Source organism: Hemicordylus capensis, chromosome 1 (genome assembly GCF_027244095.1).
Source record: "Hemicordylus capensis ecotype Gifberg chromosome 1, rHemCap1.1.pri, whole genome shotgun sequence".
In the NCBI taxonomy this organism is placed as follows: Eukaryota; Metazoa; Chordata; class Lepidosauria; order Squamata; family Cordylidae; genus Hemicordylus; species Hemicordylus capensis.
In genome coordinates, this window is record NC_069657.1 from 160379816 (window position 1) to 160392744 (window position 12929).

At 45.4% G+C, this 12929-nt stretch overlaps 1 protein-coding gene across 5 annotated transcripts in view; it reads left to right on the top strand.

Annotated features, from left to right (window-relative positions):
• PDIA5 (protein disulfide isomerase family A member 5) overlaps positions 1-12929 on the top strand; it is a 249934-nt gene that overhangs the window by 114261 nt on the left and 122744 nt on the right. For all 5 annotated transcript variants that reach the window (XR_008313477.1, XM_053284904.1, XM_053284906.1 and 2 more), the window contains 2 exons: positions 8361-8453; positions 12293-12353. Coding sequence is in view for 4 of the 5 variants with exons in the window: in XM_053284904.1 (XP_053140879.1) it covers positions 8361-8453; positions 12293-12353 (154 nt within the window). In the remaining variant the exon portion in view is untranslated. The remainder of the gene's footprint in view (positions 1-8360; positions 8454-12292; positions 12354-12929) is intronic.

The following is a 12929-nucleotide window of genomic DNA, read 5'->3' on the forward strand; positions in this document are numbered from 1 at the left end:
CCATTGTGGCACATTCCCTGGCAACAAGGGCTTTATGGTTTAAAGACCACGATAGCTAAGAGTTTCCTAAAGGGTCTGTCACATGTTTTTCCTGATGATCCCGTTATGTCACCGGCCTGAGATCTGTCTGTGGTTCTAGCCGGATTGATGAGGCCTCCCTTTGAGCCTTTGACTTCGATCGACCCCCGTCTCATTACCTGGAAGGTGGCCTTTCTAGTGGCCATCACCTCCGCGAGGAGGGTGAGTGAATTACGGGCACTAAGGGTTGATCCACCTTACCTGCAATTTCATAAGGACAAGGTGGTGCTTAGGCCAGATGTACAGTTCCTTCCTAAGGTGGTCTCTATGTTCCATAGTTCTATGCCACTCATTCTGCCCGTATTCTTCCAGAACCCTTCCTCAGATGCAGAGTGTAGGTTACATCACTTGGACGTTAGAAGGGCATTATCCTTCTATGTCCAGAGGTCTGCTGAGTGGAGGAAAACTCCTTCCCTGTTTGTTCTCTATGATGGGCCTTGTAAAGGCCTCAAAGTTTTTGCTCAATCTATGTCCAGCAATCTATGTCTCAACCCCTGCTAACTGGGCAAAGAGGCACCTTTTACCATGGTGATTCTCTTTATTCAGCAGGGGGAGAGTACCTGGCCCTGTCCACTCCCAGCACAGTACCTCCAGTGACCGTTGCTGGTGTGTGTCTTATGTTTCTTTTTAGAATGTGAGCCCTTTGGGGACAGGGAGCCATCTTATTGTTTGTTATTTCTCTTTGTAAAACGCCCTGAGCCATTTTTGGAAGGGCGGTATAGAAATCAAATTGATGATGATGATGATGATGATGATGTCCAGGTGAATAGTTTCGACAATTGAGCTTTGTTATAAATTGGCTCATAAGCAGTTGCCTGCTTCTGTTAAGGCCCACTCGGTCAGGTCCGTAGCGGCCTCTGTTGCTTTTGATCACACAGTCCCTTTGGATGCTATCTGTCAGGCGGCTACATGGGCGTTGCCCCATTCATTTATCTGCCATTATGCTATTGATGCCAGGGCACGGAATGATGCTGTATTTGGCAGGAGTGTCCTGCAGTCCATTTTCAGTTGATGTGCTTGTTTCTGAAATAAATAATTATGGCAGATTACATATTGCTTTTGTTTTTTCCCTTTTCCTTGGGTGCTAGCTTGTTATGTGCCCATTGGTGTAAAAGACAGAGACCACGTTGAAGAACTACAGCTTGCTTACCTGTAACTTGGGTTCTTCGACGTGGTCCCTGCGCTTTACACGAATGGGCTTTGCGCCTGCGCAGAGACCACATCGGAGCTTCCAAGCTAGAGAACTGCTTTTGGGTGGTAACCCTGCCCCCTCGGTATATAGGCGGCTGTGCGGGCTTCCCTCTCCAGTCTTTCTTCATCCGCGATCGAAGACACATCGTTGAGCTCTTCCTTGCTAGATGCTTCTCAAGTACTGCATTCTCCTTCCCTCTTTTCTTCTCATTTTAGTTCAGTACTTCCCTTTTTTAGCGTTTTTATTTCATCCCTGGTTCCCCCCCCCCTCGGATAACTCTTAGTTTCGTTTTCCACCTCGTCGTGGCCTTCGGGCCCGGCGTCTCGCGGATCCTTCACCTCCGCTTCTCTTCATTTATCTTCTTCAGCCTATGGCAAAGACTACAAAATTTAAGCAGTGTGGTCGCTGCAAATCCAAGATCCCTTTGACCGATGGCCCCAAACTCTGCCTTTTTTGCCTTGGTGAGTCCCATAAAGTTGGCTCTTGCATACACTGCATGGCCTTTACCAAACAGGCATGCAAGAATCGGGCCTCTCGTCTTCGTTCTTGGCTTTGGGAACAGTCGTTCTAATTTATGGGCTCAGACAAACTGTCCACCAGGCAGGTTTCGTCCAATACCTCTCCTGCAGCCTGGGGCTTACAGCCCATTTCATTCCCTCTGGGAGTCTCAGCAACTACCCCCGAGGTGAATGTGCCCATCGATCCCGCGGCTCGGGCTTCAACGTCGATACCGAGGAGTTTGGTGGCAGTGTCGATTTCGATGGCGGCATTGATTGAACTGTGTTCCATCCAGCCATCCAAAAAAGAACAAGAAGAAGGACCGGCACACTCCTTCTGAACCTCCAACAAAAAAGCAGAGGTCGACGCACGATGCCGAACTCTACACACTGAAACTGTCCTAGATACCGAGATCGCTTGCGGCTCCAGCCCACACGATCCTGTGTACGAGTCCGACCACGACTCTCAGCCTGAGGAGCTCCCTCCCGAACAACCATGCCGCAGGGCCAACCGGGATTTGAAAGCTGCTCTGGACGAGCGCTATGCCAGACAAGTTGAGGAAGAGGCTGACTACTTCTACACTCATCAAGAGGTTCGCCAACGCCATTGGGCCTCCACGGCTGTGGAGCCGCCCCTTCAACGTTCTGCCTCCCCTTGCTCTTCTATACCAGCCTACTCGGCCTCAGCTTCGCTCCCGAACCCGCCTTCGGGCCCAACAACTTTGCCACCTCCTCCCCTTCCCTGGACCACATCTCTTCTGCCTTCACGGGCTCCACCCAGAAACTCGCCGGTGCAGGCAGCCACAGCTACTATTGCCCCCGACTCCAGGCCAACGCCTTGACTCCAGATTCTACCCCTTCAACCTCCGGTATCAACCGACTTGTCAGACTCATCTTTGGACAAAGAGGGCCCGGAATCTTCCCTATCCGATCAGATATCTCTGGGCTCTTCGCCCCCTTCTTTATTGTTGGACCTGAGGCCCAGTTCCCCATTGGAGGACTTCGGTGTTTATACAGACTTTGTCTCACGTATGGCAGCTTCCCTTGGAATCCAGCTGGCCCAGGGAGACATATCTGAAGCTGACTCTCTTTTTCAATTAATCGAGGACGCCCGCCCAACCATACTCCTCTAAACAACAATACTATCAACTCCAGAACAAGTCCTCTCGCGCCAACAGATATCAACCTTACAGAAAGCGCTCCAACTTCACCGGATCCAAAATGCAGCACCAATCCAAAGGATCTCAACCCCCAGCCAAAGGACAATGACTTGCACCCTCTGCCAAGCTGGGGCACCAGGCTCTCCCCTTTCATATCACCGCAGATTCCTGGGCCTTGACCATAGTAAGGATGGGTTATGCTATAGAGTTTGCATCAATCCCTCCATACAACCCTCCATTATCCACTCCACCCACCCCGGATCTCCTGCAGGAGGTTGACTCTCTACTCTCCAAGTCTGCAATAGAACTGGTTCACAATCCACAAACCCTGGGATTCCACTTCTGATACTTCACTGTTCCCAAGCCGGACGGCTCCCTTCGCCCCATCCTGGATCTCCGGGAACTCAACTCCTACATCACCTACCGCAGTTCCTACAATCATCTCCCTTCTGTAAAAGAACCAGTGGTTCATTTCCATCGATCTCAAGGATGCATATTACTACATCACTATCAGACCTCAGCATTGTGGTTTCCTCCGCTTTCAAATAGCACACAACACTTACCAGTTCCGTGCCCTTCCTTTCGGACTGGTATCTGCGCCCCAGGTGTTCACCAAATGCATGGCCCTGGTGGTGGCAGCCCTACAACAACAAAATATTCAGATTTTTCCGTTCTTTGACTATTGGCTCGTGGTGGCTCACAACCCACAATCCCTCCTCAGAGACCTCCACACGGTCATCACCCTCCTCTCCAAGCTGGGCCTGCAGGTGAGCTACGACAAACCGAAGCTCACATCTTCCAAAACCATAGAATTCCTGGGAATCCTCTTAGACTCTGTGCAATCCAAAATCTTCCTCCCTCAATGCAGAACCCAGGCCATCCTGGACTTGTCGTCCCACCTACTCTGCCACCCTACCCAATCAGCATGAACAGTGCAATGCCTGCTAGGACATATGTCCTCCACCACCCATGTCCTCCCTCATGCCAGACTACAGGCCAGGGCTCTCCAGCACTGGTTTCTCTCCATGTTCTCTCCTCACGAGGACTCCCTCACCATCAAACTGATGCTTCCGCCTCAGGTTCTGCACTCTCTTCTATGGTGGGCAGACACGACCAACCTCACCGTCGGCTTCCCCTTCCACCCTCCCCGTACAGACCTCCTACTCACCACAGATGCATCCTTGGACGGTTGGGGTGCTCATGCCAATAGTCACAACATCCACAGCATCTAGACCCCGGCCAAAGCCTCCCATCATATCAATTATCTCGAACTCTTAGCCATATTCAAAGCCTTAAAAGCCTTCCTTCCCCTGATACGAGGCTCCCATGTCCTCGTTCAGATGGACAGTACTACCACCAAAGCTTACCTGAACAGACAGAGCAGCACCTCTTCCACCCCCCTTCTGTTCCTGTCCATGGACCTATGGCTTTGGTGCATTCGCCACAATATCACACCCTTGGTGGTCCACATACAAGGACAAGACAATGTCACGGCAGACAGGTTAAGCAGGACTCAAACAACATCTCACGAATGGCAACTACATCCCCCCACGCTCCGCTCCCTCTTCCGCCATTTGTTCCTCCCAGAAATAGATCTCTTAGCATCAGAAGTGAATGCGCAATGCCACCAGTATTGTTCCAGGTCCGGGATTGGACCCAATTCCCTGGGAGACGCATTTGCCCTACCCTGGATGAACCGCTTCATCTACGCCTCCCCTCCAATTCCTCTACTTCCTCGAGTCCTTTAGAAGATCTCCCAGGACCTCCCGCATTGCATCCTCATCGCCCCGTGGTGGCCCAGGCGACCCTGGTTTCCCCAAGTTCTTCGTCTATCCAACCACCAATACCACCACTTCCCGAACATCCCTCACCTTCTCTCCATGCAGAACGGTCGCCTTCTCCATCCGAACCTACAACGCCTCCACCTCACAGACTGACACATAGTCCCAACCTCCCGGCGGACCTGCTACGAATAGTCCAGGCCGCACGCAAACCCTCCATGGTCTCCTCTTACTCCCACAAGTGGACCCATTTTCAAACCTATCTAAAAGACAGGGAAATTCCCCTGCACTCTGTTTCTGTGGAACATATTTGTGCCTACTTACTATCCCTCAAGCAGGCTGTACTTAAAATTCCATCATTGCGGGTCCACCTGGCAGCCATGGTGGCTAACTCCACCACCTCCACACCCTCATGGTTCCAACATCCTACTGTCAAGCGCTTCCTTAAAGGCCTCACTCACCTTTTCCCGGACCTGCCAGTCATGCCCCCGGCTTGGGACCTGACTTTGATCCTCTCTTTGCTCATGAACGCTCCCTTTGAACCCATGGCTACGATTTCTCTTGACCTCCTTTCCTGTAAGTTGGCCTTCCTCATGGCTATCACCTCGGCCAGACGGGTCAGTGAACTCAGGGCCCTTAGAGTTGACCCTCCTTATCTCACCTTCCACAAGGAAAAGGCCGTCTTGCAGCCAGACATTACCTTTCTTCCGAAGGTAGTCACATCGTTTCACCGTTCCCAACCTATCTCCTTACCTACATTCTTCGCCAAGCTGACTGCGGCCGAATGGCGCCTCCACACTCTAGATGTCCGAAGGGCGCTCGCCTTCTACGTCGACCGCACCTCTGCCCTTCAAACCTCCAATTCTCTCTTTGTGCTCCACTCTGGCCGTAACAAGGGCAAACAAGCCTCTGCACAGACCATATCCAGATGGGTGGTCCGCACCATCTCTCTGGCATACCAGATCGCCAAGAAACCTCCTCCACTCTCTCTTAAAGCACATTCGACGAGAGCGGTTGCGGCGTCTACTGCCTTTGACAGATCTATTCCCCAGATGTCATCTGCCAGGCGGCTACATGGGTGTCAAAGCACTCCTTCATACACCATTACGCCCTGGATATCCAAGCCAGAAAAGACACGGCATTTGGCAGGGCGGTGCTACAATCCATCTTCTCCTGATCTCGCCTCCAGGTGAGCATGGCATGGGTGCAGCTTGCTATGCTCCCATTCATGAAAAGCGCAGAGACCACGTCGAAGAATGACAGGTTGCTTACCTGTAACTTGGGTTCATCTAGTAGTTATCTGTGCTCTTACACGCCCACCCATCCTCCCCTCTTCTCATGTCTTTTCTGCTAGTCTCTTTCCGATTGCAGACTCAGAAGACTGGAGAGGGAAGCCCGTGTAGCCGCCTATATACAGAGGGGGCAGTGTTACTGCCAAAAAGCAGTTCTCTAGCTTGAAAGCTCCGATGTGGTCTCTGCGCAGGCTCAAAGCCCATTCATGTAAGAGCACAGATGATCACTAGAAGAACCCAAGTTACAGGTAAGCAACCTGTCATTCTTCTATTGGTCACCTGTACTTCTACATGCCCTCCTGTCCTCCCCGCAGGGTCTCCTGAAGGTGGACTCCGTGACTGAGAGGATGAGGAGTGGTATAGCGGCTGAGGGCGGGGGGCTCCTGCCCAAAGCAGGAGAATTGAGTTTGTTAGGTTCCGATGAGGTGTCTGCGCAGGCACATAGCCCATTGGTGCAAAAGGACAGATTACCACTAGAAGAACCAAAGTTATAGGTAAACAACCTGTAGTTTCCAGACTCATTAAATGACTGCCCTGCCCTTTGAGGAGAGGGAGGCGTGATATATATATATATATATATATATATATATATATATATATATATATACACACACACACACACACACACACACACACACACACACACACACATATATACATACACATACACATACACATACACATACACATACACATACACATACACATACACATACACATACATATACATATACATATACATATATACACGTAAACCACATTGGGAACTTTTGTTGGGGTATATAAATATTTGTCGTATTGGTTGTGTGAGGAGACTCATGCCAAACCTAAGGCAGCAGTCCTATGCACACTTGAGAGTGTCATTTAACTCAGTGGGACTTTAGAGTAGTACACATATGGCTGGGCTCTTAGGCACTTAACCAATTAGCAACACAAACATCAAAACAAATAAACCAACAGGGAAGAGAAAGGAAGTTGTGAAATATGGATGAACTTGGAGGATCTGTTCGATGTGGAGGTTCACTGCCGCTTCAGGATCTGGCTTTTCATCATGAAAGGGTGTTCTCTTTTGGGGAATTGGAAGCTACTGATTGAAGCTAGAAAGTCCCCCATGTTGATATGCTTGTAGCTTCACTACAAAAGCAGCACAGCTCTTTGTACCCTTACTGCTCTGCTCAGGCTAAGACTGGCATTTGAATAGGACCTTCAGTGTGATGCTCCATATTGGCCATTATAATGCCTTCCTCTTTGCCAAGTATAGGAATTAGTATTATAACCCAGTGGCTATGTCTATATATGCATATATTGCATATAGTGGTGGGAAGAAACCATGATTGTTGCCCTGAGCTCCTTTGGAGGAAGGGCAGGATAAAAATATCCTAAATAGATATTTAGCCACTATCTTTCAACAGTGGGGTCAAACAGACAATTCTAAAGTACTTTCTTACACTAGTTCCTTTTGTATCCAAATACAAGATATTACATATTAAAGCCAAATAAACTGCCCATCTCATCAATCCTCATAGCCTGATTAGACTGGTACTACAATCAAGAGTTGTTGTGGAGATTGTGTCCCTGAGCCTTGCAAACTTAGGACAGTAAAAGCTTCATTTTCTTCTTCTAAACATGTTTAAAATGTATGATTGATGCTTGTTATGAGCAAAAGGCACCATGCTGGCTGTTCTGTGTATTGTTTTGGGTTGTGGGGAGAGAGAGAGAACTGAATAAATTCAATCTATTTCTGTTACGTTGAACACTGTGGTAGCACATCTTGGCATACAGGAATTATGGGGATGAGAAGATGCAATCCCATTCTTTAGTACATGAGAGGCTCACCTCCTCCACCTCTACCTCCTGAGAAGTATAGAGAAATCTATGCTGGATATCAAGGCTGTGCTCAAATGGAGGAAGCAGAATGATGTATGTAGTACTTTTAAGCAGCTAAACGAGTTCACCTACACTCAAGAGCATTTTAATTATTACCCTTAGCTTCCTCTGAAATGTAAGAAACGAAATGATTATTTAACTGCCATACTGTTTGATGGGGGGAAATTGTGTGGGTATATTTCACAGTGTGTGGGCTAGTGAAATGGAATAATTGGATGTTGTTAACTTACTAAGGAACATTTCTGTTTCCAGTATACTACATTGGGGCAGACCATCGTTTTTTAAAGTAGGGCAAATGCTTTGCATGTTAATGCTGCAGGTTCAGTCTAGTGTTTTTTTTTTTAAAGATAGCAACACTTTTAAAACTAAGTAGAGATGAGCAGAACAATGAACATTGTTTTTAGTCAACATTCAGTAAGCCCATCATAGTTTTCTTGCAGCTATGTGATTTAAAACTTCTGATGTCTTTACAGTCAATGGTGGCCTTTCTAAAGGATCCAGAAGGAGCTCCACTGTGGGAAGAGGATCCTGACGCTAAAGATATTGTCCATTTGGACAGCGAAAAGGTACTTTAACTAGAATTATACATATTGTACACAACACAGCAGGGAAATGCTTGACTAACAAGCAGAAGGTTGCCGGTTCGCATCCCTGCTGGTACTATATTGGGCAGCAGAGATATAGGAAGATCCTGAAAGGCATCATCTCATACTGTGTGGGAGGAGGCAATGGTAAATCCCTCCTGTATTTTTCCAAAAGAAAACCACAGGGCTCTGTGGGCGCCAGGAGTCGAAATCAACTTGATGGCACACTTTACCTTACACAACAAAACCTGCATGAATCAAGTGGACTTGAGAAAATGAAGGCTTTAAACAGATCTATGGGATGTTTTATCCCTGGAACATCTGGAAGGCAGCACTGCACGTGGCAGCTAACTAAAATATTATGGAGAGAGGACCAGCAAAGCATCATGGGATCACAAAGAGATGACAAACAATAGTATGTAATGTATAGGTTGCACCTCAGCATTCTCTGTGGCATTGCAAAGGATCCTACCAAGAAGTACTTGTTGAATCATCTCATATTGCCCATCAGGACACCAGCAGACCCAACATTGGTGACATGGGAATGATAGAGGTTGTTGATTAGATATTGCATTATAGTGCTGGAACAAAGCTCTGAGGTTCCTTTTACTTCACTAACTTGCTTATGCTTAGCACATCCGATTAATCTAATAGTCTAAATACCCTTGTTCTCAGTCTGGCCTTAGGTAGAGCATGATACACCACCATATTATATGGTGTTCCTGCATTTTGTTTCATCTGCAGATTATAACTGCGGATCTACTGCAGTCCCATGATGTCATATTATATGAATCATTGGTCAAGTGAGTAGCTGGACCCTGTTTAGATGAGGCTTTGGGGTCTTTATGAAAAGGTACAAAACTTTTTGATGGGTGTGCTAACATGCAGCCTCTCCCCTTGTACAATAGATAATTCAAACTGTGAATCCTTTGGGGACAGAAGTACATTAGGGCAAGATGTGACTTCAAACACAAAAACAAAACTGCAGCATTTGGATACTCCAGAGTTTCGATTATCCCATGGGAAATGTGGACAGAGTTCACATTACAGATATTTTTATAAAGTGGATTTTATATTTCAAGTTGGTATATGGAGTGAATTTAGAACTTACTACTTGGGTCTTAGTGTAAGCACTTTTTTCGTTGATGCAACCCTGTAAGAGATTCATTGGCCTCAATGAAAGTCTTGATTGTTATAGTGCTCAGACACCATTCTCTCAAATGTTTGGAGGATTGCAATCTGAGCTGGCATGGAAAAAATCTCAGCCAAAATGTAGGCGCAAGTGGGGACATTAGTGGTTTATAGTTTTGAAACATAGGTGGAGATTTAAGAGTCATAAAGTGGCCCTCTGGGTTAAAGGGCATTATACAAATGGTCAATGATGTGTTCAGTTTTAATTTGCACAAATGAGGGATGTGGCAAGAGTAAAGTGCATAAAGTCTGACATACAGCTGGGACCATCTGTAAATTTGGTGTTTATGAGAGTCATTTTAAATGTTTAATAAAAACAAACAAACCTGAAGACAGTTTTTAAGTCATACTACTCTTTTTCCTTGTTTTGAAACTCGACCTCATTTTTCTACTTGCTGCTTTTCTCTAATAACTACCTGAGTACTGTTTTGTATTTCCCCCACTCCATTGATTTTAAAATTTAATTGATTGGTCTCCTGCTGGTATTTCATAGAGAGCTATTTCAATTTCTTAGTTTTCATTCTAGTACTAAGAACAGTTATTCTGGCATTCACTTTTTAAGAAGATTAATTTTTAATGGTCACCTTTCTGTTCTCTGTTACAAGCTCTCTTGGGGTCATTTTCAATTTAAAAATTTCATTTTGCCTTTCCTAATACACTGGCTCTGAAAAATCCATTCTTGTGGCCGGCCCCCCATTGCCCTGGATTTGTTTCTGTTAAAAGAAAGCAAATTAATTTTTCTTACTATTGAATCCAGTCCTTCCTTTTCATTGAAGGAAAAACTGCCTGAAACACAGGATTGTCAACCAAAGACGGTGAACTGCATGCTCACTAATAATACATGCTTATTTTGAACATCTGCTTGGCAGTCCTTAAATAGTGTGTCATGTTGAGCCCCCATCACATCAACACCTTTATTTGGTTGGTAGTGACCCTTAGGTTTCTAGGTTGACATTCATAAAAATATTGAAGGCTGGTAGCAAGAGAAAATTAAGATTGTATTTGCCTTTAAAAAAACCTACTGCACTGTACCTCTTTGGCTATACAGCTAAAAAAGGGATGAACCTGCAAGAACAGAACTGCAAGTGTAAGAAATGCACCCCAAGTGTGGAGGAAGCCTGTGATGGCAAAAACTGTTCCTGTGTTTTGCCACAATATAATTTGACAGAAATGCAGTGATGATGGTATACAGTGAATAGGACAAAAGGCAAAATAACAAAGTACAACTATTCAAAGAGTACATACAGCAATTAACGAGAAGAATCAAGGTAATCTGTTCAGCATGGGCACTACTATTATTCAGCATGAGTGTATAGTTGCTCATAAATCCATTTGTACCAATAAGATATTTCCTCACATTCTGAAGCAATCCCAGCAGAAGCCTCATCTTTTAATGCATTTCAGATTATCCTTGTTAATAGGAAACCTATCAACAGGGAAAGCAAACACCTATTTGCGCTATTTGTAAGTCAGTGACAATGGCCCATGTATACTTGGTTCTTTATATTTACTGCAAAGTGGGAAACGTCTGCTGACTCAAACTGCATTGTCTCTAGGATGACAGAGAGCAACTCCTTAAAAATCAATGGGTTGATTCCCCCCCACCCCCGAGAGAAATGTATTATCAGCTTACAATTTAGAGTTCATATGTGCTATATCTTACTGTAAAAAGACCCTTTATATTCTCAAGAATACTTGTGATAATATGCCTCCAGTTCTTTTGCCTCTTGGTTATAAAACAAGCATTGTAAGCTCTGTAATCTAAGCATACAAACTAGGTGCATTCACACCCCATATATCAATCCGTGCGATTCCAACCATATGAACTACCAGCAGATTCAGGTGCACTACAAAATGCTGCCTGCAGAGCCCATAATTCTAGGTGACTCAGGCAACGTAGATAGTTACCATGAGAGCTTTTGATGGTGCTGAACATCCTCTTTCATAAAGCAGTTAAGCCAAACATAAGCATTGGACTTTGGAGACAGCATTCTTTTCATTAGTGTCCTGTGTGCTCTGCTTTTTTCAATTGATCCAAGTACAGGAAGGACCAGTGGGTAGGAAGGGTTGCAACTGTGCCCTAGATCACTGTCAGGGCTGTTCCTTTCTCTCCAAAGGCTACATGGGTAAGTGACAACCTTTTGCAGCCTACAATCTTTGTGTTTTTGTTAGACCTTAACTGCATTTTGAAGTTTTCTGAAAATGATCCTAAACGTCTTGCATATATTCTACAATCTTTAGAATTCTATGTCCAATTTCATTTTTGAGGATCTGCGTTCTAAATTCAGGGGCTAATGTGCTGCACAGTGTAAAGCGGATAGTTCAGCACTGGCTGTACCGCTGTGAATGTCTAAATCACCACATGTGGTGTTGCAGAACTGCCCTGTCCCACTGCAACTTAAGACCAAGCAATCGTAGTTGCATGACACTACATCCTTTATTTGCAGTGGATGCAGCATTGCATGACTGCTTTTGCACAATTTTAAGTCTCAGCGGAACAGGGGTGTTCCACAACACTGCTGGCAGTGATTTAGACACAGTGGTGTGGGCCATGCTGAACCATCCATGTTATTGTGCAACATGTGTGTTAGGGTTTTGATGATGGCATGCTTTTCCCTTTGTGTTTCTAGGAACTTAAAAGGCTTCTGAAGAAGGAAGACAGGCCATTGCTGCTGATGTTCTATGCTCCTTGTAAGTAATGTAATATGCATGAAAGATGTTAGTTTTTACATTTTCCTTTCCTTTCCAAAAAATGACTGTTATGGAACCGTTTTTTAAATTATACTTCTCATGTACTGGGAATCGATACCCTTTGTACATTGTAATCTGTTATAGTTTTATTTACTTGCTCAGTTCTTATTCCAGACCTCAGCACAAATGCTAGCAATATAGCAGGAGAACATTTCAGATACTTACCAGTTTTCTCTAGGGAAGCTCAGCTTAAATTATTGAGAGGGAGAAAGACACTCTCTCAATATGCATGGAGCTTTAGTGTATGTTTACATTAGATCAGTTGTTTTCAAACCATGCTTTTGAAAGCCTCTGGTACCAGATTGAAAGCTTTCTAGAACAGCCCATTTGCTTCAGGCTTAATCTACCTGAGAAGCAAATGAATATATTTTCACATTACTCTAGCATCATATCAAGTGGGCTGACTGCACCAAGTAATGTACTGTTCCAGCCAATCAGTCTGTAGCATGCTGAGTAAGACCAGGAGGAGTTAATTCTGGATAGCAGCTTAGTTGAGAGCTAGTTAGAATTGGGTAC